Source organism: Anomaloglossus baeobatrachus, chromosome 4, assembly GCF_048569485.1.
Source record: "Anomaloglossus baeobatrachus isolate aAnoBae1 chromosome 4, aAnoBae1.hap1, whole genome shotgun sequence".
Lineage (NCBI taxonomy): Eukaryota > Metazoa > Chordata > Amphibia > Anura > Aromobatidae > Anomaloglossus > Anomaloglossus baeobatrachus.
This window is the reverse complement of record NC_134356.1, coordinates 220,785,065-220,811,959: the sequence shown is the minus strand read 5'-3', so window position 1 is coordinate 220,811,959 and position 26,895 is coordinate 220,785,065. Positions and strand designations below refer to the sequence as shown.

Genomic DNA, 26,895 nt, shown 5'->3' with positions numbered 1-26,895 from the left:
CGGCATGAGGCTCCTGCCTTTGTACCCACAATGGGTACCTCAACCTTAACAGCACCGCCGACAAAGTGGGGTGAGAAGGGAACATGCCGGGGGCCCCGTGGGGGCCCACTTTTCTTCCAACCGATAAAACTAAAATGAGAAGATGAGTGGATGTGTGCCTCCTTCCACACAAAGCATAAAACTGAGGAGCCCGTGATGCACGGGAGGGTGTATAGGCAGAGGGGAGGGGTTACACTTTTTAAAGTGTAATACTTTGTGTGGCCTCCGAAGGCAGAAGCTATACACCCAATTGTCTGGGTCTCCCAATGGAGCGACAAAGAAATAATATGTAATAAATAAACCCACACATTTCTACCAGAAGTGTAAAGTACATAACGTATTTTTCGGATTATAAAACGCACTTTTCCTCCCGAATGTAGCTTACCGGGGGGTGATGGAGAGGGGTCACAGGAGGGAGGATAATGCTGTGCACTGTGCTGCGGACGCTGCTCTCTGTGGCGCTGCTCTGTGTGGTGGGCAGGCGGCGCTGCTCTGTGCGGCGGGCAGCAAAGTTCTGTGAGGCGGGCAGGCAACGAGGCTCTGTTTGGTGGGCAGCGAGGTTCTGTGCGGCAGGCGAGCAGCGAGGCATGGGCCATTCTGAAGATGTCGGTGGCAAGTTCCTCAAATAATGGAGCCCAGAATAGATGGAGCTCTCGGCTCAAGCTCTCAACTGTGCACGCACTGACTTCGGCCATCATTTCTTTGAAGTCCGCACCGCCGACATTTTCAGAATGGCCAGTGCCTCGCCACCCACAGCAAGCACCAGCACAGAGCAGCACCGGCCACCCCAATACAGAGCAGCACCGGCCACCCCAGCACAGAGCAGCACCGGCCACCCCAGCACAGAGCAGCACCGGCCACCCCAGCACAGCGCCGCAGTGAGCATCTGGTCCCCCCCCTCTGAACTGCCTGCTGCATCGCCCTGCTCCACCACCGTCCCTGCCTCCTGTAACCCCCCGCTCCACCACCACTGCCGCCCCCTCCGGTAAGACACCACTGGATTATAAAACAGAATGCATTTTTTTTTTACCTTTTTTCCCTCTCTAAATTTGGGGTGCGTCTTATAAGAAGGGAATTTTGTTACTTACCGTAAATTCCTTTTCTTCTAGCTCTTATTGGGAGACCCAGACGATTGGGGTATAGCTACTGCCCTCTGGAGGCCACACAAAGCACTACATTAAAAGTGCAAGGCCCCTCCCCCTCTGGCTATACCCCCCCGTGGTATCACGGGTTCTCCAGTTTTAGTGCCAAAGCAAGAAGGAGGAAGCCAATAACTGGTTTAAACAAATTAACTCCGAATAACATCGGAGAACTGAAAAACCGTTCAACATGAACAACATGTGTACCCGCAAACAACAAAAAACATCCCGAAGGACAACAGGGCGGGTGCTGGGTCTCCCAATAAGAGCTAGAAGAAAAGGAATTTACGGTAAGTAACAAAATTCCCTTCTTCTTCAGCGCTCTATTGGGAGACCCAGACGATTGGGACGTCCAAAAGCTGTCCCTGGGTGGGTAAATAAATACCTCATGTTAGAGCTGCAAAACAGCCCTCCCCTACGGGGGTGTCACTGCCGCCTGCAGGACTCTTCTACCTAAGCTGGCATCCGCCGAAGCATAGGTATGCACCTGATAATGCTTGGTGAAAGTGTGCAGACTGGACCAGGTAGCTGCCTGGCACACCTGTTGAGCCGAAGCCTGGTGACGTAATGCCCAGGACGCACCCACGGCTCTGGTGGAGTGGGCTTTTAGCCCTGAAGGAACCGGAAGCCCCGCAGAACGGTAGGCCTCTAGAATTGGTTCTTTGATCCATCGAGCCAGGGTGGCTTTAGAAGCCTGCAACCCCTTGCGCGGACCAGCGACAAGGACGAAAAGTGCATCGGCACGGCGTATGGGCGCCGTGCGGGAAATGTAGATTCTGAGTGCTCTCACCAGATCTAGCAAACGTAAGGCCTTTTCATACCGGTGAACCGGATGAGGGCAAAAAGAAGGCAAGGAAATATCCTGATTAAGATGAAAAGAGGATACGACCTTAGGGAGAAACTCCGGAATGGGGCGCAGCACAACCTTGTCCTGGTGGAACACCAGGAAGGGAGCCTTAGATGACAGAGCTGCCAGCTCAGACACTCGCCGAAGCGATGTGATTGCAACAAGAAACGCCACTTTCTGCGACAGCCGAGAAAAGGAAACTTCCTTCAGAGGCTCGAAGGGCGGCTTCTGGAGAGCAACTAGTACCCTGTTCAGATCCCATGGATCTAACGGTCGCTTGTACGGGGGCACAATATGACAGACCCCCTGCAGGAACGTGCGCACCTTAGGAAGACGTGCTAGACGCTTCTGAAAAAACACGGATAGTGCCGAAACTTGCCCTTTAAGGGAGCTGAGCGACAAGCCCTTTTCTAACCCCGATTGCAGGAAGGAAAGAAACTTGGGCAATGCAAATGGCCAGGGAGACACTCCCTGAGCAGAGCACCAGGACAAGAAAATCTTCCACGTTCTGTGGTAGATCTTAGCCGAATTCGACTTTCTAGCTTGTCTCATTGTGGCAATGACTCCCTGAGATAATCCAGCAGATGCTAGGATCCAGGACTCAATGGCCACACAGTCAGGTTCAGGGCCGCAGAATTCTGATGGAAAAACGGCCCTTGGGACAGTAAGTCTGGTCGGTCTGGCAGTGACCACGGTCGACCGATCGTGAGATGCCACAGATCCGGATACCACGACCTCCTCGGCCAGTCTGGAGCGACGAGTATGACGCGGCTGCACTCGGATCTGATCTTGCGTAGCACTCTGGGCAAGAGCGCCAGAGGCGGAAACACGTATGGGAGCTGAAACTGCGACCAATCTTGAACCAAGGCGTCTGCCGCCAGAGCTCTTTGATCGCGCGACCTCGCCATGAATGCCGGGACCTTGTTGTTGTGCCGGGATGCCATTAGGTCGACGTCCGGCACTCCCCAGCGGCGACAGATTTCCTGAAACACGTCCGGGTGAAGGGACCATTCCCCTGCGTCCATGCCCTGGCGACTGAGGAAGTCTGCTTCCCAGTTTTCTACGCCTGGGATGTGAACCGCGGATATGGTGGATGCTCTGTCCTCCACCCACATTAGAATGCGCCGGACTTCTTGGAAGGCTTGCCGACTGCGCGTCCCTCCTTGGTGGTTGATGTATGCCACCGCTGTGGAGTTGTCCGATTGGATTCGGATCTGCTTTCCTTCCAGCCACTGTTGGAAGGCCAGTAGAGCAAGATACACTGCTCTGATCTCCAGAACATTGATCTGAAGGGTGGACTCCTGCGGAGTCCACGTCCCCTGAGCCCTGTGGTGGAGAAATACTGCTCCCCACCCTGACAGACTCGCATCTGTCGTGACTACTGCCCAGGATGGGGGCAGGAAGGATCTTCCCTGAGACAATGATGTGGGAAGGAGCCACCATTGTAGAGAGTCTTTGGCCGTCTGGGAAAGCGAGACTTTCCTGTCCAGGGACGTTGACTTCCCGTCCCATTGGCGGAGAATGTCCCATTGAAGTGGGCGCAGATGAAACTGCGCAAAGGGAACTGCTTCCATGGCTGCCACCATCTTCCCTAGGAAATGCATGAGGCGCCGCAAGGGATGCAACTGGCCCTGCAGGAGAGATTGCACCCCTGTCTGTAGTGACCGCTGCTTGTCCAGCGGAAGCTTCACTATCGCTGCTAGAGTATGAAACTCCATGCCAAGATACGTTAGTGACTGAGTCGGTGATAGGATCGACTTTGGAAAGTTGATGATCCATCCGAAAGACTGTAGAGTCTCCAGCGTAGCATTCAGGCTGAGTTGGCATGCCTCCTGAGAGGGAGCTTTGACCAATAAGTCGTCTAGGTAAGGAATCACCGAGTGTCCCTGAGAGTGCAAGACTGCTACCACCGCCGCCATGACCTTGGTGAAGACCCGTGGGGCTGTCGCCAGACCAAATGGAAGAGCTACGAACTGAAAATGGTCGTCTCCTATCACAAAACGTAGAAAACGTTGATGTTCTGTAGCAATTGGCACGTGGAGATAAGCATCTTTGATGTCTATTGAGGCAAGGAAGTCTCCTCTGGACATTGAGGCAATGACAGAGCGGAGGGTTTCCATCCGGAACCTCCTGGCGTGCACATGTTTGTTGAGCCGTTTTAGGTCCAGAACAGGACGGAACGAGCCGTCCTTTTTTGGAACCACAAAGAGATTGGAGTAAAACCCTTGCCCTTGTTCCTGAGGAGGGACTGGGATAACCACTCCTTCCGCTTTTAGGGAATCCACCGCCTGCAGCAGAGCATCTGCTCGGTCTGGCCGTGGGGAGGTTCTGAAGAACCGAGCTGGAGGACGAGAATTGAACTCGATTCTGTACCCGCGAGACAAAATGTCCGTCACCCACCGGTCTTTGACCTGTGACATCCAAATGCCGGAAAAGCGGGAGAGCCTGCCCCCGACCGGCGATGCGGAGGGGGGGGGCTGGAAGTCATGAGGTAGCCGCTTTGGAAGCGGTACCTCCATTTGCTTTCTTGGGGCGTGTGTGAGTCCGCCACGAATCTGAGTTTCTTTGCGTCCTCTGAGTCCCTTTGGACGAGGTAAATGGTGTCTTGCCCGAACCTCGAAAGGACTGAAACCTCTGCTGCCACTTTTTCTGCTGAGGTTTGGGTGTTCTGGGTTGTGGTAAAGAGGAGTCTTTACCCTTGGACTGCTTAATGATGTCAGCCAATGGCTCGCCAAACAGTCTCTCTCTAGACAAAGGCAAACTGGTTAAACATTTTTTGGAACCAGCATCTGCTTTCCAGTCCTTTAACCACAAGGCTCTGCGCAAAACTACCGAATTGGCGGACGCCATTGAGGTGCGACTGGTAGATTCTAGGACCGCATTGATAGCGTAAGACGCAAACGCCGACATCTGCGTGGTAAGGTGCGCCACTTGCGGCACTGCTGGATGCATGATAGCATCCACTTTTGCTAAGCCAGCTGAAATAGCCTGGAGTGCCCATACGGCTGCGAATGCCGGAGCAAACGACGCGCCTATAGCTTCATAGACAGATTTTAACCAAAGGTCCATCTGTCTGTCATTGGCATCTTTAAGTGAAGCGCCATCCTCCACTGCAACTATGGATCTAGCTGCAAGTTTGGAAATCGGGGGGTCTACCTTTGGACACTGTGTCCAGCGCTTGACCACCTCAGGGGGGAAAGGGAAACGCGTATCTTTAGATCGTTTAGAGAAACGCCTTTCTGGGTGAGCGTCGTGCTTCTGGATTGATTCTCTGAAGTCAGAGTGATCTAACAAAGCACTCAATTTACGCTTGGGATAAAGGAAACGAAACTTTTCCTGCTCCGCAGCCGCCTCTTCTGCTGAAGGGGCTGGGGGAGAAATATCCAACAGCCTATTGATGGCTGAGATAAGGTCGTCTACCATGGCATCCCCATCCGGGGTATCCAGGTTGAGAGGGGTTCCAGGAGTGGATTCCTGATCACTCTCATCAGACACATCACAGGGAGACTGATTGCGCTGAGACCCTGAGCAGTGTGAAGACGTCGAGGGTCTTTCCCAGCGAGCTCGCTTAGGGTGGCTGGGGCCATCATCTGAGTCATAATCCTCGGCCTGTGAAGCCGGGGACCCCCCTGTGGGCTGGATACATTCCAAGTAAGGGGGACCTGAGGACAGAGGCCTCGCCGTGCCCAGAGACTGAGCCCCATGCATAGATTGCAAGGTCTCAAGGATTTTTGCCATAGATACAGACATATTATCTGCAAAAACTGCAAAGTCCGTCCCTGTCACCGGGGCAGAACTTACAAGCGTCTCAGCCTGGGTCGCTACCTCTCCTGACTCCGGCTGGCGAAGCAGCACCGGGTCGGAGCATTGCACACAATGGGGGTCATCAGAGCCTGCTGGTAGATTAGCCCCACATGCAGCACACGCAGTATACACAGCCCTTTTTGCCTTGGCCGCCTTGCGTTTTGAGGATGACATGTTGCTGCTTCCACAGAGCGATCTGGGATATGCAGCCAGAAGCGCACCTCACAGTGCAAGAAATACAATATCTATATAACTGTATCCAGTACACTGATACACAGTGAGGCACTAGAGGGACCAGCACAGAAAAATCGCTTACCGCCCGCTTAAAAAGCGGGTGTGTGGTCGCCAGATAGCCCCTAGTCCAGGTCTCCCAGAGCCTTGCGTCCTTCCTCCAGCCAGGCATGCATGTAATGGCTGCCGGCGTCTCGAGAGAGGAAGGGGGGCGGGCCCTGGGCGTTCCTGGCCAAGAGCGGGAAGCCTGCTTCCCTCTGTGCCTAGTGTGAGGGCTGGAGCATGTAAATCAGGCTCCAGCCCTCGTCGCTGCTTGCGAACAGCGTCTCTCCCCTACCCTGAATGACAGGGTGGGGGCGGGAACGAAACGGAGCTGCCGGCGTCCTAGGCCCAAAAAGCCGGGGACTAAAGTTATAACCGCCGCCGCCGTAAAAGCGCGGACGGCGGATCCCCGGCGCACCACAAGTCACAGCAGCGCCGCCCGGTCCAGAGGGGGTCGGCGCTGCGTTCCCAAACACAAACAATCCCCCAGTAATCTGTAGGGACACCAACTCCACGTTGCGGTCCCCGGCGCACTATAACACCCAGCCAGCCCGGAGTGTGTCTGTGCCTGCCGGGGACACAGAGTACCTGTAAGATGCAGGGCCCTGTCCCTGATCGTACTCCTGCTCCGAATCCATCAGGTTCTAATGGGTCTGTGGATGGAGCCCGGCATCAGAGCTGAGAGGCCGGCAGGATCCCACTTCCACAGAGCCCTACAAGGGGATGTGGAAGGAAAACAGCATGTCAGGCTCCAGCCCTGTACCAGCAATAGGTACCTCAACCTTACAACACCATCCAGGGGTGAGAAGGGAGCATGCTGGGGACACTATATGTGTCCTCTTTTCTTCCATCCGAAACAGTCAGCAGCTACTGCTGACTAAAATCTGTGGAGCTATGCATGGAATGTCTGACCTCCTTCGCACACAAAGCTAAAACTGGAGAACCCGTGATACCACGGGGGGGTATAGCCAGAGGGGGAGGGGCCTTGCACTTTTAATGTAGTGCTTTGTGTGGCCTCCAGAGGGCAGTAGCTATACCCCAATCGTCTGGGTCTCCCAATAGAGCGCTGAAGAAAACAAACAATACGGTATTTCTTGAGCAAAGAAAGCTCTAGTTTACACTTATATAGTGTATGGGCCTTACAGCTAGCCACCCAAGCTGCTTCAAAGACTACATATTCCTTGCGGTCCGTGTGCAAAATGGACACAACGTACAGAAAACTCTGCCAGAATTTAGGGTTTTTTGACAAATGTCTGCTATTCAACGAGCCTTTTAAAATATATATATATATATATATATATATATATATATATATATATATATATAACAGTTGATTACATGGAAACCGGAAAGTGAGAGTTGATTGAATTCAACCTAACTTCAAAAATCCTTGCTCTCACCTATTTCTGCAGCTCTTTTCCATTTTGCGCTGCGTCACTCTAATGCAGAGATATTCACATTTGTTTTTTTGTGGAGCGCACTATGTGAAATCTCTGCTTGGAGTCAAACTAAACTAGATGTTTCTTCCCTGGAGACATTCAATTTTGCCCCTCCAGATGCTGCCAATCATAGCTTCGACAGTGTCTGAGACGGCTAGATCAGCTGCCATGCCATGATTGCAAGCATTCGGGAGGGAGACGTGAAAACACGGCATGACTGAACAAATGCCCAGTAGACCTACAAGCAGACATTTCCCATACTTCGCTCCAAAAGCAACAAATGTGAATACCTCTGCAATGGAGCGACACTGCACAAAACGGAAAAAAGTGTCAAAATGAGGGCAACTCAGAGATTTTTATTTTTTGGACCAAGTGACAGGTCATCTTTAATGTTTATCCATGCATAGAAATAATGAAAATAATTAAGGATATAGCTGTATAAGGATTTGCCTGATGATTTTTGAAAACTATTGAGTGGAGCCTTGTATCAGCCCTCATAATACAATAAGGCTATGTGACCCACGACACTATGCACCCGTGGATATATCCTCAGGTACGTCCGCAGGTTCCCCGCAGCTGATCCCCAGAATCCGCAGCTAAACATTGCTGCAGGATTCCAGCAAATTATCTACAATAAACCTGCACACAGTAATGCGGATTACCTGCGGAAGTCCCGGCCTCTATCTCCATAGTGGAGCGCCGGGATTTCCGCAGATATTTCCGCAGGAATAATTGACATGTAGTTATGTGTGGCTGTGGGACATCCGCAGCATATTCTGCAGCCGCACATACTGCAGCATGGACACAGACACTCCCCATGTCCCATAGGATAACATGGGGGTGTCTGTACTTGCTAAAACCTGCGGATTTATCTACAAAATCCAGATAAAGCTGCAGGTTTTCCGCGGCAAAATCCGCGGATACAGAATCCCGTGGGCACATAGCCTTAGACTATGATCTGTACTTTCCTCTTTGACGACGAGACTCAGATATAGTATCATGCTGTAGATTTTCAATACATTAATGATACCATGTGTGAGGTAAATCCGGAGATATGACGATAAATCATGATATTCAAGTTATGTCAGGAAGCCCTCTCCTGGTGTCACCCCCCCCTTTCCCTCACACAACTCCTTCAATCAGAAAATTTACCACAGGGATAAACGGTTTGTTTAGCAGATAGGTGTCAAAGGAACTGGTCTGTGTTCCACTTACACCTCCATGGCCATCTCCTGTGATATGGAGATTTAGATGATGTGGGAACAATGGACACAGGATGACTCCCTGCCGTGACCCTGTGGTAGGGGCTGCTATCTAATTAGCAAGCTTGGAAGTATCCAGACAGAACGACTCAGGAAAATATGGTTCATATCTCGCAAGCCATATTTCCGATAAATATGGCAACCATAAAAATGGTGTCTCTGCATGCGGACGATGCTGGCACACCTTTTTTATGGGAGTAGGACATTGAGGAAGTACCCCAGGCGTGATATCAGCCAATGGGGAACTAGTAGACAAGTCATGAGTCCTCTCGTTCTGTAGCTAAATTCATAACTGTCACAATGAGAGCGTTGGCGTCCGCCTACGACGCTCCCAGGCAAAGTTATGGCCCATATTCCATGTTGTGGATATTGTCCATAACTCCAGCCAGGGGTGGAGCAGTGCTCCCTCTGAAGTCACTAAGGTAGGAGGGGACCTGGATTTGCCCAGGTTGATAACCCTACTTCGGCCATTTTCCAGTGTTCTTTCGCTGGGGGTCACGTGTAGGAAACATCTGTGGGAAGGATCCTAGAAACCTGGTCTACAGTGCCCCCCTGTGGCCAGACGCACAAGGTAACTGCTGGAACTGTGTATGCCTGTTTGTAAACCATGCTTTATCTGTAACTGTACTCTGACATATGTATATTCTGTAGATCTCCTATTGTATATATTGTAGTTTCTAGTGTGCTTTAGGCTGATTAAATTATATAATTAATCTTGGCTGTTCTGTTATCTCGATCTTGAATCCCACGTCTGTGTGTTCGGCTAATAGTTACCGTGAAGCGGTTGGTGGCAGCGAGTTGTGCCATAGGATTATTGTGGGGAGGCCAGTGAGATTCGGGGAGGTTTTATATATTCCGCCCGCGGAGGTCGGGGGAATATATACCCTACTCTCACCGGGGGACCCTTCAATAATCGGCATAAGTAGTATAGCGGCCTCCTTGCTTATTGTCGGGCAATTCCATAATTGGCCTGACTATAAGAGGGGCGCTAGAGAGCGCGTCACGTGCTCTGTCTGTCGGTCGGGAGGTATAAGGGGAGGGGTGACCCCCACTTGTTACCCCCCGATTGTGACGTACTGGTAGCCAGCGCGGGGGATTTCTGAGTGACCCCCCCGGTGGTTCGTGACACCATGTAAGTCAAATAATGGCAGGTGAACTGTACTGCACAAGTAGTATAGCGATGTGAAATAACAGAAAACCTGCACACATACTGGTGTAACAGTGTTACAGAATAACCATGCACACTCTTTCATAAAGGAATGGAACTGACGAATCACATCAATTATAGCTGAAAAACCCCACAGGTCCATCAAGTTCAACCTTCCTCAAACAAAGATACAGTTATTATTGCTAGAATGTCTATAACCAGCAATTATATAGATATCTTTTTGCAGACATAGTATTTGTCTTTGCGACCTCTTGAGTTCGGGTATCCACAGCCTGACGACCTGTAAAGATTCTTTCCTATTTAAATATCTAAATTGCCTTTCCTTCACATCTAATATATACATATAAAGCAAAGCGTATAAAAGAATACTACAAATCAGCATAATTCAGAAGTATATCCAAACTCATACCCACCTCATTTATTGTAACATTTATTACACGAGTAATGGGGTCTTGGTGAGTTACAATGCCACACATCCATGTTATATTCTCATACGGTCTAAATACCTTCACCTCTTGACCTTGAATACTGCAGTTACCTAACAAAAAAAAGAAAGGCCAAAAATTACAATAAGGCAGTAAATTATCTACTTATAGACCGCCTAACGGCTTAAAACTGTTGGCCAGTCTTCATGTGACTCGACAATGAAGTTTTAGAATGTCATTACAAAGTCAGCTGCAGAAGCGTGGGAGCCGGCTGTCCAAGATGGTTTGGAGCCATCTACCTCCCCGATGTATGCCGGAGCACTGTGTAGGAAGCGCATCCTCCTCCCGTCCCAGTGATCATGTGAACCTCAAGTGTCCTTTATAAAGATCTCATTGGAGGCACAATGATTGAGTAAAAAGAAATTAACATTTTGGTGCCTTTATATTACATTTTTTACGCTCTTGCAGTGACAAAACAAACCATTCTGAAGTTTCATCTTTCTCTGATGTTACGTCTTTTACTAATTCGGTTAATTAATTTTGCGTTTTGATGGATCAGACTTTTACGGACATGGAGACAACAAATATGTTTATATTTTATTTCTGTATTTTAAATGGTGGAAAAGTGGAGTGATACAAAATTTATTTTTTTATTTTTTATTTTTTTTTTTTTTTTGTGACTGCATTAATCTCAGCCAGACAAGCTGAGATAGCTTGGAGTGCCCACACGGCTGCAAAGGCCGGGGCAAAAGACGCACCCGTGGCTTCATAGATGGATTTCACCAGGAGCTCTATCTGCCTGTCAGTGGCATCCTTTAGCGATGAACCATCTGCAACCGATACCACAGATCTAGCCGCCAATCTAGAGACTGGAGGATCCACCTTGGGACACTGAGCCCAACCCTTAACTACATCAGAGGGGAAGGGGTAACGTGTGTCAGTAAGGCGCTTAGTAAAGCGCTTGTCCGGAACCGCTCTGGGCTTCTGGACAGCATCTCTGAAGTTAGAGTGATCGAAAAACGCACTCCGTGTACGTTTGGGGAACCGAAACTGGTGTTTCTCCTGCTGAGAAGCTGACTCCTCCACAGTAGGAGGCGGGGGAGACAGATCTAACACCTGATTGATGGACGAGATAAGATCATTTACTAAGGCGTCCCCTTCAGGTGTATCAAGATTGAGGGCAACGTCAGGTTCAGAGCCCTGAGCTGCGACGTCCGCCTCGTCCTCCAGAGAGTCCTCAAGCTGGGAACCCGAGCAGCGTGAAGAAGTCGGGGAAGATTCCCAGCGAGCCCGCTTAGCCGGTCTGGGACTGTGGTCCGGGCAGGAGTTCTCCGCGTGGGACCTAGGGCCCAACCTGGGAGCGCGCTGCGGCGCGGACCGAGAGTGGCCTGGGGGCGATGATCCTACAGTGCCCGGGGCCTGTGTAAGGACCGGTCTGGACTGCAAGGCTTATAGTATCTTAGCAGACCATTTGTCCATAGACTGAGCCATGGATTGTGAAAGTGACTCAGAGAGTTTCTCAGCAAAAGCAGCAAACTCTGTCCCTGCCGCCTGGACAGGGGGAGCAGGGGCGTCTACCTGAGCCGAGGGGCCCACTAGTGACCGAGGCTCCGGCTGAGCAAGCGAAACAGGGGTCGAGCATTGCTCACAGTGAGGGTAGGTGGAACCCGCAGGTAACATAGCCCCACAAGAGGTGCAGGTCGCAAAAAAACCCTGTGCCTTAGCACCTTTGCTCCTTGTGGACGACATGCTGTTGTCTCCTAGGAGAGTGATCACTGAGGGTATATGGGAAGGGGTATACAGCCCGACCGAACAGAAATATGTATATAAATACGTATCTATTCCGGCACCCTAGGGGGGACCAGCACCGGGTGACCGGTGTGGCTTACCGACCGCTAAAAAGCGGAGTGTGTGTGTGTGTGTGGGCGGTGCTAGAAAAAGTGCGGGAATCTGGGGTCCCCACAGTGATCAGTGAGGGGGGAGGAAACATACAGGATGCTCCGGCCCTCACATCCGACGTCAGGTCGGCAGTCCCGCCCTTACCCCTGACAGGCAGGCCCGGGGGCGGGATTTTTGCTACTAGGCCGCGATGAAGCCGGGGACTAAATTTAAGACCGCGGCCGACAAGCAGGTGCGGTCGGCGCGGAAGTCCGCCGGTCTTCACAAATCAGCAGCTGCTGCAGCGTCCGGGAAGAAGGCGCTCCATGCACAGTCCCCATGGGGACACAGAGTACCTTATAGATGCAGGGCCCGGTCCCTGAGGATGAATAGACTCCTGTCCGGCAGATTCCCACAGGGGCTGCGGAGGGAGCCCGGTCCCAGTGAATGGATGACCGGTCAGGATCCCACTTCTCCCAGAGCCACTAAGGGATGGTGAAGGAAAACGGCATGAGGCTCCGGCCTTTGTACCCGCAATGGGTACCTCAACCTTAACAGCACCGCCGACATAGTGGGGTGAGAAGGGAACATGCCGGGGGCCCCGTGGGGGTCCTCTTTTCTTCCAACCGATATAACTAATCTGAGAATGCATGAGTGGATGTGTGCCTTCTTCCACACAAAGCATAAAACTGAGGAGCCCGTGATGCACGGGAGGGTGTATAGGCAGAGGGGAGGGGTTACACTTTTAAAGTGTAATACTTTGTGTGGCCTCCGGAGGCAGAAGCTATACACCCAATTGTCTGGGTCTCCCAATGGAGCGACAAAGAAATTTATTTTTTTAAATATTTTTTCCATTTTTGTTAACCTTATTTCTCTGACGCCTCATTGGGGGACACAGCATGGTCCATGGTCCTGTGTCCCCCAATAATGGCTAAGAGAAAACGATTTTACGGTGAGTACACAAAAATCCGTTTTTCTCTGACGCCTCATTGGGGGACACAGCATGGTCCATGGTCCTGTGTCCCCCAATGATGGCTAAGAGAAAACGATTTTATGGTGAGTACACAAAAATCCGTTTTTTGTGGTCCTTGTAGGCGACTTGAACCTTTAATCACCTGATTGCTTGAATAAAAAATGAATGTCTTCTATGAAGACCGGCCACAACTGGTCTTCACTACAGAACCACCATGACTAGCAAATGAATTTTCAGCAGACCTCTGGCTAGCACAGCAATCCATCATTGTGGGAAGAGGAAAGGGAGTAACGATAAACGATTAAAATGTAGCACACCAAGGGCCACGCACTGTACATGCAAATGGAAACGGTCCAGTCAAACTGGTTGTGGGATGCCGATGAGATGTTATGATAGCCAGGGTTCAGCTGATGAACCCTGTGTCCATCCTGTCAATACTCCTGTGAATGACCATGGCCGGCGTTCATAGGTGACTGTGATTTTTTCTATATCATGTTGTCATAGTATAAAAAAAATTGTTTAAAAGAGAGTCCTCAGTGGTTGATACCTTTTAATGGAAAAGATGGTAATAATAGCAGCTTTCCAGACTACACAGGTCTCTTCATCAGGCTCAGTATAATTTCACTTTTATTTTGCTATTTCGCACTTGGAATATTTTTCCTGCTTACCATTACATCACATCATATGATAAAATGGATGGTGTCATTCAAAATGACAACTCATCCCACAAAAAAACAAGCCTCTCACGGCTATAACGACGGAAAAATAAAAAGGTTATGGTTCTTGGAAAAAAGGGAGGAAAAAAACGAAAAATCGCTGGGTGGGGTGGTGAAGGGATTAAACGGAATATATCTATAAATTCTTTCAGCCAAACAACAGCTTCTCCCTGCCTCGATCCCTTTGACTGACACACATAGGGTGAGGCCTGTCACTCAATTACAGCATAGCAAGGAGGAGTCAGAAGGGATCACGTTGGACTAGTCAGCGAGGACACACAGTCCCCGGCCAGCTTAGATACCAAGGGCTGCTGATAAGTCTTTGGCTTTACCCAGAAAGAAACGAGTTAGCATGATGAAACTTTACATTTATTCCACATACTCTCCACTGATGTCAACACATTTCATACATTGGTATTCCAAGTTCTGTAAGCCTAGCAAAAAAAAGGATTTTGGTTGTGCCTCAAACCAGGCATCAATAGCAGCCATGGCATCAGAAATGGTGTGAAATTTGGTACCCTTGAGGTGTTTCTTCAGGTCTGGAAACAGATGATAGTCGGAGGGTGCTAGATCTGGTGAATAGGCTGGGTGGTCAACCAGCTGAAAGCCCAGCTCTGCCAGTTTTGCAATGATCACTTGTGCAGCGTAAGCATTGTCTTGCAGGAACAAGATTCCTTTGGACAACTTGCCACACCTTTTGGCCTTCAGAGCTGCCATCAATTGGTCTAAAAGTTCAATGTAATACCTTGCATTGATGGTGGAATCCTTTTGAAGGTAGTCCACTAGCAGCACGCCCTCCTTATCCCAGAACACAGACGCCCTGACCTTAGTGGCTGATTTTTACACCCTGATCTTCTTTGGACGAGGAGAACCACTGTGCCTCTACTTTTGACGTCTCCTTGTTTTCAGGGTGATACAAATAAATCCAGGTCTCATCCATAGTGACCAGTTGATCCAGAAAGTTCTTTTCAGTCCAGAAACGCTGACAGAAGTTTTCACTCGCATGCTTCTCTGATCTGTTGTCAAACATATGGGGACCTACTTTGCAGATGGCTTCCTCAAGTCCAAATGTTCATGGATAATGACACAAACACGTTCACGGGAAATCCTCATAATGTCTGCTATTGCTTTAGCTGAAATTCGTGGATTCTCCAGTATGAGGTTGTGCACAGCATTGAGGATCTCCGGAACAGCAACAACCACTCTCGGTCGTCCAGGACGTTCCTTAACAGTGGCCCGTTTTAAATTTGGCAACCCAGCTCTTAACTGTGGAATATGAAGAGTACTGATCCACCAATGTCTGCGACATATCACCATGAATATCCTTCACAGACTTTCCTTGCAGAAACAAGAATTTTATCCCTCCTCTGCTCTCACTTGCTGTGAATATCGCATTAGACGCCGCCATTTTGTTTTCCCGCGTGCGTAGAACACTGTTGCCATAAGCAACAAACACAAAATTATGAAAACATATATTAGACACATAAGGCTTTCATGTGTTGCAACATTCGTTACCAGAGAAACAAAAAAAGATCACAAAGCCAAAGACTTCTCAGCAGCCCCTCATACATGTTTATTCTGAAGCGCTGCCTATACCTTTGTTGAATCACGCAGCCAGGCTCTTGTTCAGGTTGCCCTTGATCGTGAAAGCAGGACTCTAATGACAAGTTCACTTTTTCCTCCTGGAAATAAACCAACTAGCAGCTTTGTAAAATACCTTTCATGCCCTATTTTTACGGCCCAGGTTTTTAATTCCATGCAATGTATAAAATAGTATGATGCTGCTAGCACGAAGTGTGAGATGTATATATATAGCATCGATAAGAAGGAGGGCTCACACACGTTCGTCTTACAGGCCTCCATAGACTTTCATTTGGATCTAAGTACAGAAACATCCTCATTATACACTCATATTATATATATATACTCATTATAATGCATACCTGTTAAAATGATTTCTTGGACTTTCCTTGAGTTAATGATGTTAGTAACTGCATCCCGCAAGAACGGCTGTTCTTTTAAAACCAATTTGTGGCTGTCAACTCCCATTTGCTGCAATACAAAATAAGGAGATTCATCAGGGGTCTTAGAGACTAAAAGACAAATTAAAAAAACTCATCTTTAATGACAAGACGCAGGTTCTACCTTGTAGAGACGGAGAGTGCTGGCATCTGGGAGGAAATGCAAGATTTCTTCTAACAGGAACTCGATAGGGACCAGGGTTCCCAGACCCAATTTATCCACCAGGGTTGTGAATGTCTGTGGAAAAACACACGTAAGTCACACTGAAGGGGTAAGCACATGAATAGAGATTTCAGTTATGGACTGAATTATTGTAAGTACTGTAGTTGTTATGCTTAGTTCACATCTTTTGCTCCACCCTCTAAAAGCATGACGTCGGGGCGGAGACCCTGATTCCAGTAATATATTACTAACGGGACTGGTTCTTGTAGTTTTGATAAAATCCAAGTTTTACCTGCTGTAGATCTACCAGGTCTCTGTGAACACTGCACACATTACAGATTGTGTACACTGTGCATAGGCAGAAAGCTGCCAATCAGTGGTGAGGGCACAGAGCTCATGACCATGAAGGACTACATGGTAGCAGATTTACTTGTCCTCTAGCAACTGTTTTATCAGCAGGAGATTATCAACACTAGAGTAAACACTCCAGTAAATAACACATTGCAGGAATTATGGTTTCTGTCACTACATCATGCTGCTCTCTGGTTAGGAAGCAAAGAAGGGAATTTTGTTTACTTACCGTAAATTCCTTTTCTTCTAGCTCCTATTGGGAGACCCAGACAATTGGGTGTATAGCTTCTGCCTCCGGAGGCCACACAAAGTATTACACTTTAAAAAGTGTAACCCCTCCCCTCTGCCTATACACCCTCCCGTGCATCACGGGCTCCTCAGTTTGGTGCAAAAGCAGGAAGGAGGAAACTTATAAATTGGTCTAAGGTAAATTCAATCCGAAGGATGTTCGGAGAACTGAACCATGAACCAAAAGAACAATTCAACATGAACAACATGTGTACACAAAAGAACAAACAGCCCGAAGGGAACAGGGGCGGGTGCTGGGTCTCCCAATAGGAGCTAGAAGAAAAGGAATTTACGGTAAGTAAACAAAATTCCCTTCTTCTTTGTCGCTCCATTGGGAGACCCAGACAATTGGGACGTCCAAAAGCAGTCCCTGGGTGGGTAAAAGAAAACCTCGATAAAAAGAGCCGAAAACGGCCCCCTCTTACAGGTGGGCAACCGCCGCCTGAAGGACTCGCCTACCTAGGCTGGCATCTGCCGAAGCATAGGTATGCACCTGATAGTGTTTTGTGAAAGTGTGCAGACTAGACCAGGTAGCTGCCTGACACACCTGCTGAGCCGTAGCCTGGTGCCGCAATGCCCAGGACGCACCCACGGCTCTGGTAGAATGGGCTTTCAGCCCTGAAGGAACCGGAAGCCCAGAAGAACGGTAGGCTTCAAGAATCGGTTCCTTGATCCACCGAGCCAAGGTTGACTTGGACGCCTGCGACCCTTTACGCTGGCCAGCGACAAGGACAAAGAGCGCATCTGAACGGCGCAGGGGCGCCGTGTGAGACACGTAGAGCCGGAGTGCTCTCACTAGATCTAACAAGTGCAAATCCTTTTCACATTGGTGAACTGGATGAGGGCAAAATGAAGGTAAGGAAATATCCTGATTGAGATGAAACGGGGATACCACCTTAGGCAGGAATTCCGCGACCGGACGCAGAACCACCTTATCCTGGTGAAAAACCAGGAAGGGGGCTTTGCATGACAACGCTGCTAGCTCCGACACTCTACGGAGCGACGTAACCGCCACTAGAAAAGCCACCTTCTGCGAAAGACGTGATAGAGAGACATCCCGCAGCGGCTCGAAGGGTGGTTTCTGAAGAGCCCTTAGCACTCTGTTAAGATCCCAAGGTTCCAGCGGCCGCTTGTAAGGTGGGACTATGTGGCAAACTCCCTGCAGGAACGTGCGGACCTGCGGAAGTCTGGCTAGACGCTTTTGAAAAAACACGGAAAGCGCCGAAACTTGTCCCTTGAGAGAGCCGAGAGACAAACCCTTGTCCATTCCGGATTGAAGGAAGGAAAGAAAGGTGGGTAAGGCAAACGGCCAGGGGGTAAAACCCTTATCAGAGCACCAGGATAAGAAGATCCTCCAAGCCCTGTGATAGATCTTGGCGGACGTTGGTTTCCTGGCCTGTCTCATAGTGGCAATGACATCTTGAGATAACCCTGAGGACGCTAGGATCCAGGACTCAATGGCCACACAGTCAGGTTGAGGGCCGCAGAATTCAGATGGAAAAATGGCCCTTGAGACAGCAAGTCTGGTCGGTCTGGGAGTGCCCACGGTTGACCGACCGTGAGGTGCCACAGATCCGGGTACCACGACCTCCTCGGCCAGTCTGGAGCGACGAGGATGGCGCGGCGGCAGTCGGACCTGATCTTGCGTAACACTCTGGGCAGCATTGCCAGAGGAGGAAACACATAAGGTAGTCGAAACTGCGACCAATCCTGAACTAATGCGTCCGCCGCCAGAGCTCTGTGATCTTGAGACCGTGCCATGAATGCCGGGACTTTGTTGTTGTGCCGAGACGCCATGAGATCGACGTCCGGCGTTCCCCAGCGGCAACAGATCTCTTGAAACACGTCCGGGTGAAGAGACCATTCCCCTGCGTCCATGCCCTGGCGACTGAGGAAGTCTGCTTCCCAGTTTTCTACACCCGGGATGTGAACTGCGGAGATGGTGGATGCTGTGGCCTCCGCCCACAGCGGAATCCGCCGAACTTCCTGGAAGGCTTGACGGCTGCGCGTGCCGCCCTGATGGTTGATGTACGCGACCGCCGTGGCGTTGTCTGACTGTATGCGGATCTGCCTGCCCTCCAGCCAGCGATGAAACGCCTTCAGGGCCAGATACACTGCCCTTATTTCCAGAACATTGATCTGAAGGGAGGGCTCTGTCGGAGTCCAGGATCCCTGAGCCCTGTGGTGGAGAAAAACCGCTCCCCACCCTGACAGACTCTCATCCGTCGTGACCACAGCCCAGGATGGGGGCAGGAAGGATTTTCCCTTTGACAGAGAAATGGGAAGGAGCCGCCACTGAAGAGAGGTTTTGGCTGCCAGAGAAAGAGAGACGTTCCTGTCCAGGGACGTCGACCTCCTGTCCCATTTGCGGAGAATGTCCCATTGGAGTGGACGCAGATGAAACTGCGCAAAGGGGACTGCCTCCATTGCTGCCACCATCTTCCCCAGGAAGTGCATGAGGCGCCTCAAGGGGTGTGACTGGGCCCGAAGAAGAGAGTGTACCCCTGTCTGCAGCGAACGCTGTTTGTCCAGCGGTAGCTTGACTATCGCTGAGAGAGTATGAAACTCCATCCCGAGGTAAGTCAGTGACTGGGTCGGTGTCAGCTTTGACTTTGGGAAATTGATGATCCACCCGAATCTCTGGAGAGTCTCCAGAGCCACGGTCAGGCTGAGTTGACATGCCACCCGGGAGGGTGCTTTGACTAGGAGATCGTCCAAGTAAGGGATCACCGAGTGGCCTTGAGAGTGTAGGACCGCCACAACGGATGCCATGACCTTGGTGAAGACCCGTGGGGCTGTCGCCAGGCCGAACGGCAGTGCCGCAAACTGAAGGTGTTCGTCCCCGATGGCGAAACGCAGGAAGCGTTGATGCTCTGGTGCGATCGGCACATGGAGATACGCATCCCTGATGTCGATTGATGCTAGGAAGTCTCCTTGGGACATCGAAGCGATGACCGAGCGGAGAGATTCCATGCGAAACCGTCTGGTTCTCACATGTCTGTTGAGCAGTTTGAGGTCCAGAACGGGACGGAATGATCCGTCCTTTTTTGGCACCACGAACAAGTTGGAGTAAAACCCGCGACCACGTTCCTGAAGGGGAACGGGGATCACAACTCCTTCTGTCTTCAGAGTGTTCACAGCCTGAAAAAGTGCCTCGGCTCGCTCGGGGGGCGGAGATGTTCTGAAGAAACGAGTCGGGGGACGAGAGCTGAACTCTATCCTGTAACCGTGAGACAGAATGTCTCTCACCCATCGGTCTTGGACATTTGGCCACCAGGCGTCGCAAAAGCGGGAGAGCCTGCCACCGACCGAGGATGCGGTTTGGGGAGGCCGAAAGTCATGAGGAGGCCGCCTTGGAGACGGTGCCTCCGGCGGCCTTTGGCGGACGTGACTTAGACCGCCATGAATAAGAGTTCCTCTGGCCCTTCTGTGGCCTGTTGGACGAAGAAGGTTGGGACCTGGCTGAGGGCCGAAAGGACCGAAACCTCGATTGAATTTTCCGTTGCTGAGGTTTGTTTGGCTTGGACTGGGGTAAGGACGAGTCCTTTCCCTTGGATTGCTTAATAATTTCATCCAATCGCTCGCCAAACAATCGGTCGCCGGAAAATGGCAAACCGGTTAAGAACCTCTTGGAAGCAGAGTCTGCCTTCCATTCGCGTAGCCACATGGCCCTGCGGACTGCCACCGAATTGGCGGACGCTACCGCTGTACGGCTAGCAGAGTCCAGGACAGCATTCATGGCGTAGGATGAAAATACCGACGCCTGAGAAGTCAAGGACGCAACTTGCAGAGCAGAGGTACGTGTGACCGCATTAATCTCAGACAGACAAGCTGAGATAGCTTGGAGTGCCCACACGGCTGCGAAGGCCGGGGCAAAAGATGCACCTGTGGCTTCATAGATGGATTTCATCAGGAGCTCTATCTGCCTGTCAGTGGCATCCTTGAGCGATGAACCATCTGCCACTGAAACTACGGATCTAGCCGCCAATCTAGAGACTGGCGGATCCACCTTGGGACATTGAGCCCAACCCTTAACTACGTCAGAGGGGAAGGGGTAACGTGTGTCATTAAGGCGCTTATTAAAGCGCTTGTCCGGAAATGCTCTGTGCTTCTGGACAGCCTCTCTGAAGTTAGAGTGATCGAAAAACGCACTCCGTGTACGTTTGGGAAACCTAAACTGGTGCTTTTCCTGCTGCGAATCCGACTCCTCTATAAGTGGAGTTGGGGGAGAGAGATCTAGCACCTGGTTGATGGACGCTATAAGGTCATTTACTATGGCGTCCCCTTCAGGTGTATCAAGATTGAGAGCAACGTCAGGTTCAGAGCCCTGAGCTGCGACGTTCACTTCATCCTCCAGAGAGTCCTCAAGCTGAGACCCCGAACAGCGTGATGAAGTCGGGGAAGATTCCCAGCGAGCCCGCTTAGCCGGTCTGGGACTGCGGTCCGTGCCGGAGTCCTCCCCGTGAGACATAGGGGCCACCCTAGGAGCACGCTGCGGCGCAGCCCGAGAGGGCCCTGGGGGCGATGATCCTACAGTGCCCGGGGCCTGTGTAAGGACCGGTCTGAACAGCAAGGCTTCTAGTATCTTAGCAGACCATCTGTCCATAGACTGAGCCATGGATTGTGAAAGCGACTCAGAGTTTCTCAGCCAAAACTGCAAACTCTGTCCCTGTCACCTGGATAGGGGCAGCCGGCGGTTCTACCTGAGCCGAGGGTCCCACCAGTGCCCGAGGCTCCGGCTGAGCGAGTGCAACAGGGGCCGAGCATTGCTCACAGTGAGGGTAGGTGGAACCTGCAGGTAACAAGAGGTACAGGTTGCAAAATAACCCTGTGTCTTGGCACCCTTACTCCTTGTGAACGACATGCTGTTGTGTCCTAGGAGAGTGATCACTGAGGGTATATAGCCAGCAAAAACAATGCGGCCGAACAGAGAAAATGTATACAGATATATCTATAAATATATACACTTCGGCACCCCAGGGGGACCAGCACCGGTGACCGGTGTGGCTTACCGACCGCCCAAGCGGTTGTGTGACCACCAGATTCCCTGCCCTGGGCCTCCCAGAGCTGCAGAGCTCGTTTCTGAAATCCTCCACCGGCAGAATGATGTAAAAATGGCTGCCGGAGCTCTCAGGGGAGGAGGGGGCCGTGGGCGGCGACTAATCAAGTGCGGGAATCTGGTGCCCCACAGTGATCAGTGAGGGGGGAGGAGGACACCTAATGTATGCTCCAGCCCTCACTGTCGACGTCAAGTCGACCGTCCCGCCCTTACCCCTGACTGGCAGGCCCGGGGGCCGGAGTTATGGTACTAGGCCGCAGAAGCCGGGGACTAAATTTAATACCGCGGCCGACAAACAGGCCCGGTCGGCGCGGTAGTCCCGGCCGTCTTAAAAATACAGCAGCCGCTGCGGTGTCAGTGACACGAGCGCTCCATACACCGTCCCCAAGGGGACACAGAGTACCTTCTGGATGCAGGGCCTGTCCTTGATGATATTAAGTCTCCTGTCCGGCAGATTCCCACAGGGGCTGCGGAGGGAGCCCGGTCCCAGTGCCTGGATGACCGGATAGGATCCCACTTCTCCCAGAGCGTCTAAGGGATGGGGAAGGAAAACGGCATGTGGCTCCAGCCTCTGTACCCGCAATGGGTACCTCAACCTTAACAGCACCGCCGACTTAGTGGGGTGAGAAGGGAGCATGCCGGGGGCCCTGGGGCCCTCTTTTCTTCCATCCGATATAATCAGCAGCTGCTGCTGACTAAAATGTGGAGCTTGCGTGAATGTGTGCCTCCTTCAACACAAAGCACAAAACTGAGGAGCCCGTGATGCACGGGGGGGTGTATAGGCAGAGGGGAGGGGTTACACTTTTTAAAGTGTAATACTTTGTGTGGCCTCCGGAGGCAGAAGCTATACACCCAATTGTCTGGGTCTCCCAATGGAGCGACAAAGAAAAACCTGGTGACAGATTCCCTTTAAAAATAAATGCATACTTGGCCACAACGAGGTTTCATGTGTATGAGAGTGTTAGGAAGAATAGTTGCTGGCTAAGGCTGCTTTCACACCTCTGGTTTTAGCAGAGCCGGCCAATCCGGCTCTAAAACCTATGCAACGGATGCGACGACAAAACCGCATACTTTGCATACGTTTTTGACATGCGGTCCGTCCGGTTTTTGCCGCTTGCAGCAGGCTACTGAGCATGCGCAGAAGAAAAAAAACGCATACGGCGTCCATAGGCATGCATTGCAAACGCGCCGCATCGGCTGGATGCGGCGCGATGTGGGTTTTTTTTTCCCGGACAAAAACACGTGCCTGGCAACGTTCCATCCGGCCGCCGCATCGGCTAAATCTGCCGCATATGGCAAAAATCGGACGGAACGCAAGCCCATACGGCACAATACGGCACTAATGGAAGTCTATGCAAAAAAAACGCAACCGGCGGCAAAAAAAAACAGTTGCGGTTTTTCTGCAAAGCACCGGATTGTGCCGCACAGGAAAAACCGGATGTGTGAAAGCAGTCTAAATGAGCATTCAACTATTGATGGCATACGGGTACATTAAGGAGAATGACAAAGTAAAAGTCATCCGAACATGACAAAGATTATCCCAGATGTGCTCCCTCATCATAAAAAAAAATTCACAATCAAAAAATAGCCAGGTAAACTGATTTTTAACACAAAAAATAAGGCAAAAAAAGTTTACAAAACACAAAATGTACCTACATTTTGTTCTCCACGGTCTGAACTGGCATGGGGCAACACTCCTGTGTGCCATGCTTATGTTAAAAGGTTAGCTTTTAAGGAGGATCATTATACATAGCATGCAAAAGACTCACCAGTGCTGGCCAATGTGTGGGACAAATGCGGCTCCCCTGGATCAGAAGAGGTTCTTTTCTTGGTGACCAAACCAGTGGCCCTTCCAGCAAGATCACCAAAATATCTTTTCCATGGACTTGCACCCATGAATGCGGTCTGGAGCTTTTAGCATCAAATTCTACATACACCTGATAAAAGAAAGAAGACATTTGGTACATTATATCATTTATATAAACAATCTCTCTCTAGGAGGATTCTTATAAAGTATGCAACACTTTCTTGGTCATTGAATCCATCTTCTGTATTAAATCAGAGTAAATGTAACTGCTGTATGGCTCCGTGGACCTCTACAGAAGTTATCAGGTTAAAGGGGCATACAATCTTGAAGGTCCTTTCCCAACATGTAGTAGGTGTAATAATAATAATATTCGCAAATACCTCCAATTAGAAATGTAGTATAGTTCTCCTGATTAGCTATGCCTCTTACCTCATGTGCAGGGCATTACAGTGGCTTAGACATCCATGGTTACAGCCACTCATATATTTAGAGTTAGTTAGTTGCTAATAGTCATAACCATGGATACCTAAGCTGCAATGCCCTGCAGATGAGGTAAGAGACATGGCTAATCATGAGAACTATACTACATTTCTAACTGAGGGTGTTTACTAATATTATTATAATTATATTATATTTATATAATATTATATAAATATATATAATATAAAATGAAGGGAATTTTGTTTACTTACCGTAAATTCCTTTTCTTCTAGCTCCTATTGGGAGACCCAGACAATTGGGTGTATAGCTTCTGCCTCCGGAGGCCACACAAAGTATTACACTTTAAAAAGTGTAACCCCTCCCCTCTGCCTATACACCCTCCCGTGCATCACGGGCTCCTCAGTTTTGGTGCAAAAGCAGGAAGGAGGAAACTTATAAATTGGTCTAAGGTAAATTCAATCCGAAGGATGTTCGGAGAACTGAAACCATGAACCAAAAGAACAATTCAACATGCAACAACATGTGTACACAAAAAAACAACAGCCCGAAGGGCACAGGGGCAGGTGCTGGGTCTCCCAATAGGAGCTAGAAGAAAAGGAATTTACGGTAAGTAAACAAAATTCCCTTTTTCTTTGTCGCTCCATTTGGAGACCCAGACAATTGGGACGTCCAAAAGCAGTCCCTGGGTGGGTAAAAGAATACCTCGATAAAAAGAGCCGAAAACGACCCCCTCTTACAGGTGGGCAACCGCCGCCTGAAGGACTCGCCTACCTAGACTGGCGTCTGCCGAAGCATAGGTATGCACCTGATAGTGTTTCGTAAAAGTGTGTAGACTAGACCAGGTAGCTGCCTGACACACCTGCTGAGCCGTAGCCCGGTGCCGCAATGCCCAGGACGCACCCACGGCTCTGGTAGAATGGGCTTTCAACCCTGAAGGAAGTGGAAGCCCAGAAGAACGGTAGGATTCAAGAATTGGTTCCTTGATCCATCGAGCCAATGTTGACTTGGAAGCCTGCGAACGCTTACGCTGGCCAGCGACAAGGACAAAAGAGGGCATCTGAACGGCGCAGGGGCGCCGTGCGAGACACGTAGAGTCGGAGTGCTCTCACTAAATCTAATGAGTGCAAATCCTTTTCACATTGGTGAACTGGATGAGGGTAAAATGAAGGTAAGGAGATATCCTGATTGAGATGAAAAGGGGATACCACTTTAGGGAGAAATTCCGGGACCGGACGTAGAACCACCTTATCCTGGTGAAAAACCAGGAAGGGGGCTTTGCATGACAGCGCTGCCAGTTGCGACACTCTACGGAGCGACGTAACTGCCACTAGAAATGCCACCTTTTGCGAAAGACGTGATAAAGAGACCTCCCGCAGCGGCTCGAAAGGTGGTTTCTGAAGAGCAGTTAGCACCCTATTGAGGTCCCAGGGTTCCAGCAGACGCTTGTAAGGTGGGACTATGTGGCAAACTCCCTGCAGGAACGTGCGGACCTGCGGTAGCCTGGCTAGACGCTTTTGAAAAAATACGGAAAGCGCCGATACTTGTCCCTTGAGAGAGCCGAGAGACAAACCCTTGTCCATTCCGGATTGAAGGAATGAAAGAAAAGTGGGTAAGGCAAAGGGCCAGGGAGTAAAACCCTTGTCAGAGCACCAGGATAAGAAGATCCTCCAAGACCTGTGATAGATCTTGGCGGACGTTGGTTTCCTGGCCTGTCTCATAGTGGCAATGACATCTTGAGATAACCCTGAGGACGCTAGGAGCCAGGACTCAATGGCCACACAGTCAGGTTGAGGGCCGCAGAATTGAGATGGAAAAACGGCCCTTGAGACAGCAAGTCTGGGCGGTCTGGGAGCGCCCACGGTTGACCCACCGTGAGATGCCACAGATCCGGGTACCACGACCGCCTCGGCCAATCTGGAGCGACGAGAATGGCGCGATGACAGTCGGACCTGATTTTGCGCAGCACTCTGGGGAGCATCGCCAGAGGAGGAAACACATAGGGAAGTCGAAACTGCGACCAATCCTGAACTAATGCGTCCGCCGCCAGAGCTCTGTGATCTTGAGACCGGGCCATGAATGCCGGGACTTTGTTGTTGTGCCGTGACGCCATGAGATCGACGTCCGGCGTTCCCCAGCGGCGACAGATCTCTCGAAACACGTCTGGGTGAAGAGACCATTCCCCCGCGTCCATGCCCTGTCGGCTGAGAAAATCTGCTTCCCAGTTTTCTACGCCCGGGATGTGAACTGCGGAGATGGTGGAGGCTGTGGCTTCCACCCACTGCAGAATTCGCCGGACTTCCTGGAAGGCTTGACGACTGCGAGTGCCGCCTTGGTGGTTGATGTAAGCGACGGCCGTGGCGTTGTCCGACTGGATTCGGATCTGCCTGCCCTCCAGCCACCGATGAAAGGCCAATAGGGCTAGATACACTGCCCTTATCTCCAGAATATTGATCTGAAGGGATGACTCTATCGGAGTCCAGGTTCCCTGAGCCCTGTGGTGGAGAAAAACCGCCCCCCACCCTGACAGGCTCGCGTCCGTCGTGACCACAGCCCAGGTGGGGGGTAGGAAGGATTTCCCCTGCAACAGAGAGTTGGGAAGGAGCCACCACTGAAGTGACGTCTTGGTTGCAAGGGACAGAGAGACGTTCCTGTCGAGTGAAGTCGACCTCCTGTTCCATTTTCGGAGAATGTCCCACTGGAGTGGCCGCAGATGGAATTGCGCGAAGGGCACTGCCTCCATCGCTGCCACCATCTTCCCCAGGAAGTGCATGAGGCGCCTCAAGGGGTGTGACTGACCCCGAA

At 50.6% G+C, this 26,895-nt stretch overlaps 1 protein-coding gene across 1 annotated transcript in view; it reads right to left on the bottom strand.

The window, feature by feature from the left end:
- Nucleotides 1-26,895, bottom strand: part of KDM3B (lysine demethylase 3B) — a 158,605-nt gene that overhangs the window by 118,128 nt on the left and 13,582 nt on the right. Inside the window, exons 2-5 of the mRNA XM_075344677.1 lie at nt 23,615-23,782; nt 16,109-16,222; nt 15,907-16,015; nt 10,385-10,509 (exon numbers count right to left, since the gene is read on the bottom strand). Coding sequence (XP_075200792.1) covers nt 10,385-10,509; nt 15,907-16,015; nt 16,109-16,222; nt 23,615-23,782 — 516 coding nt within the window. The remainder of the gene's footprint in view (nt 1-10,384; nt 10,510-15,906; nt 16,016-16,108; nt 16,223-23,614; nt 23,783-26,895) is intronic.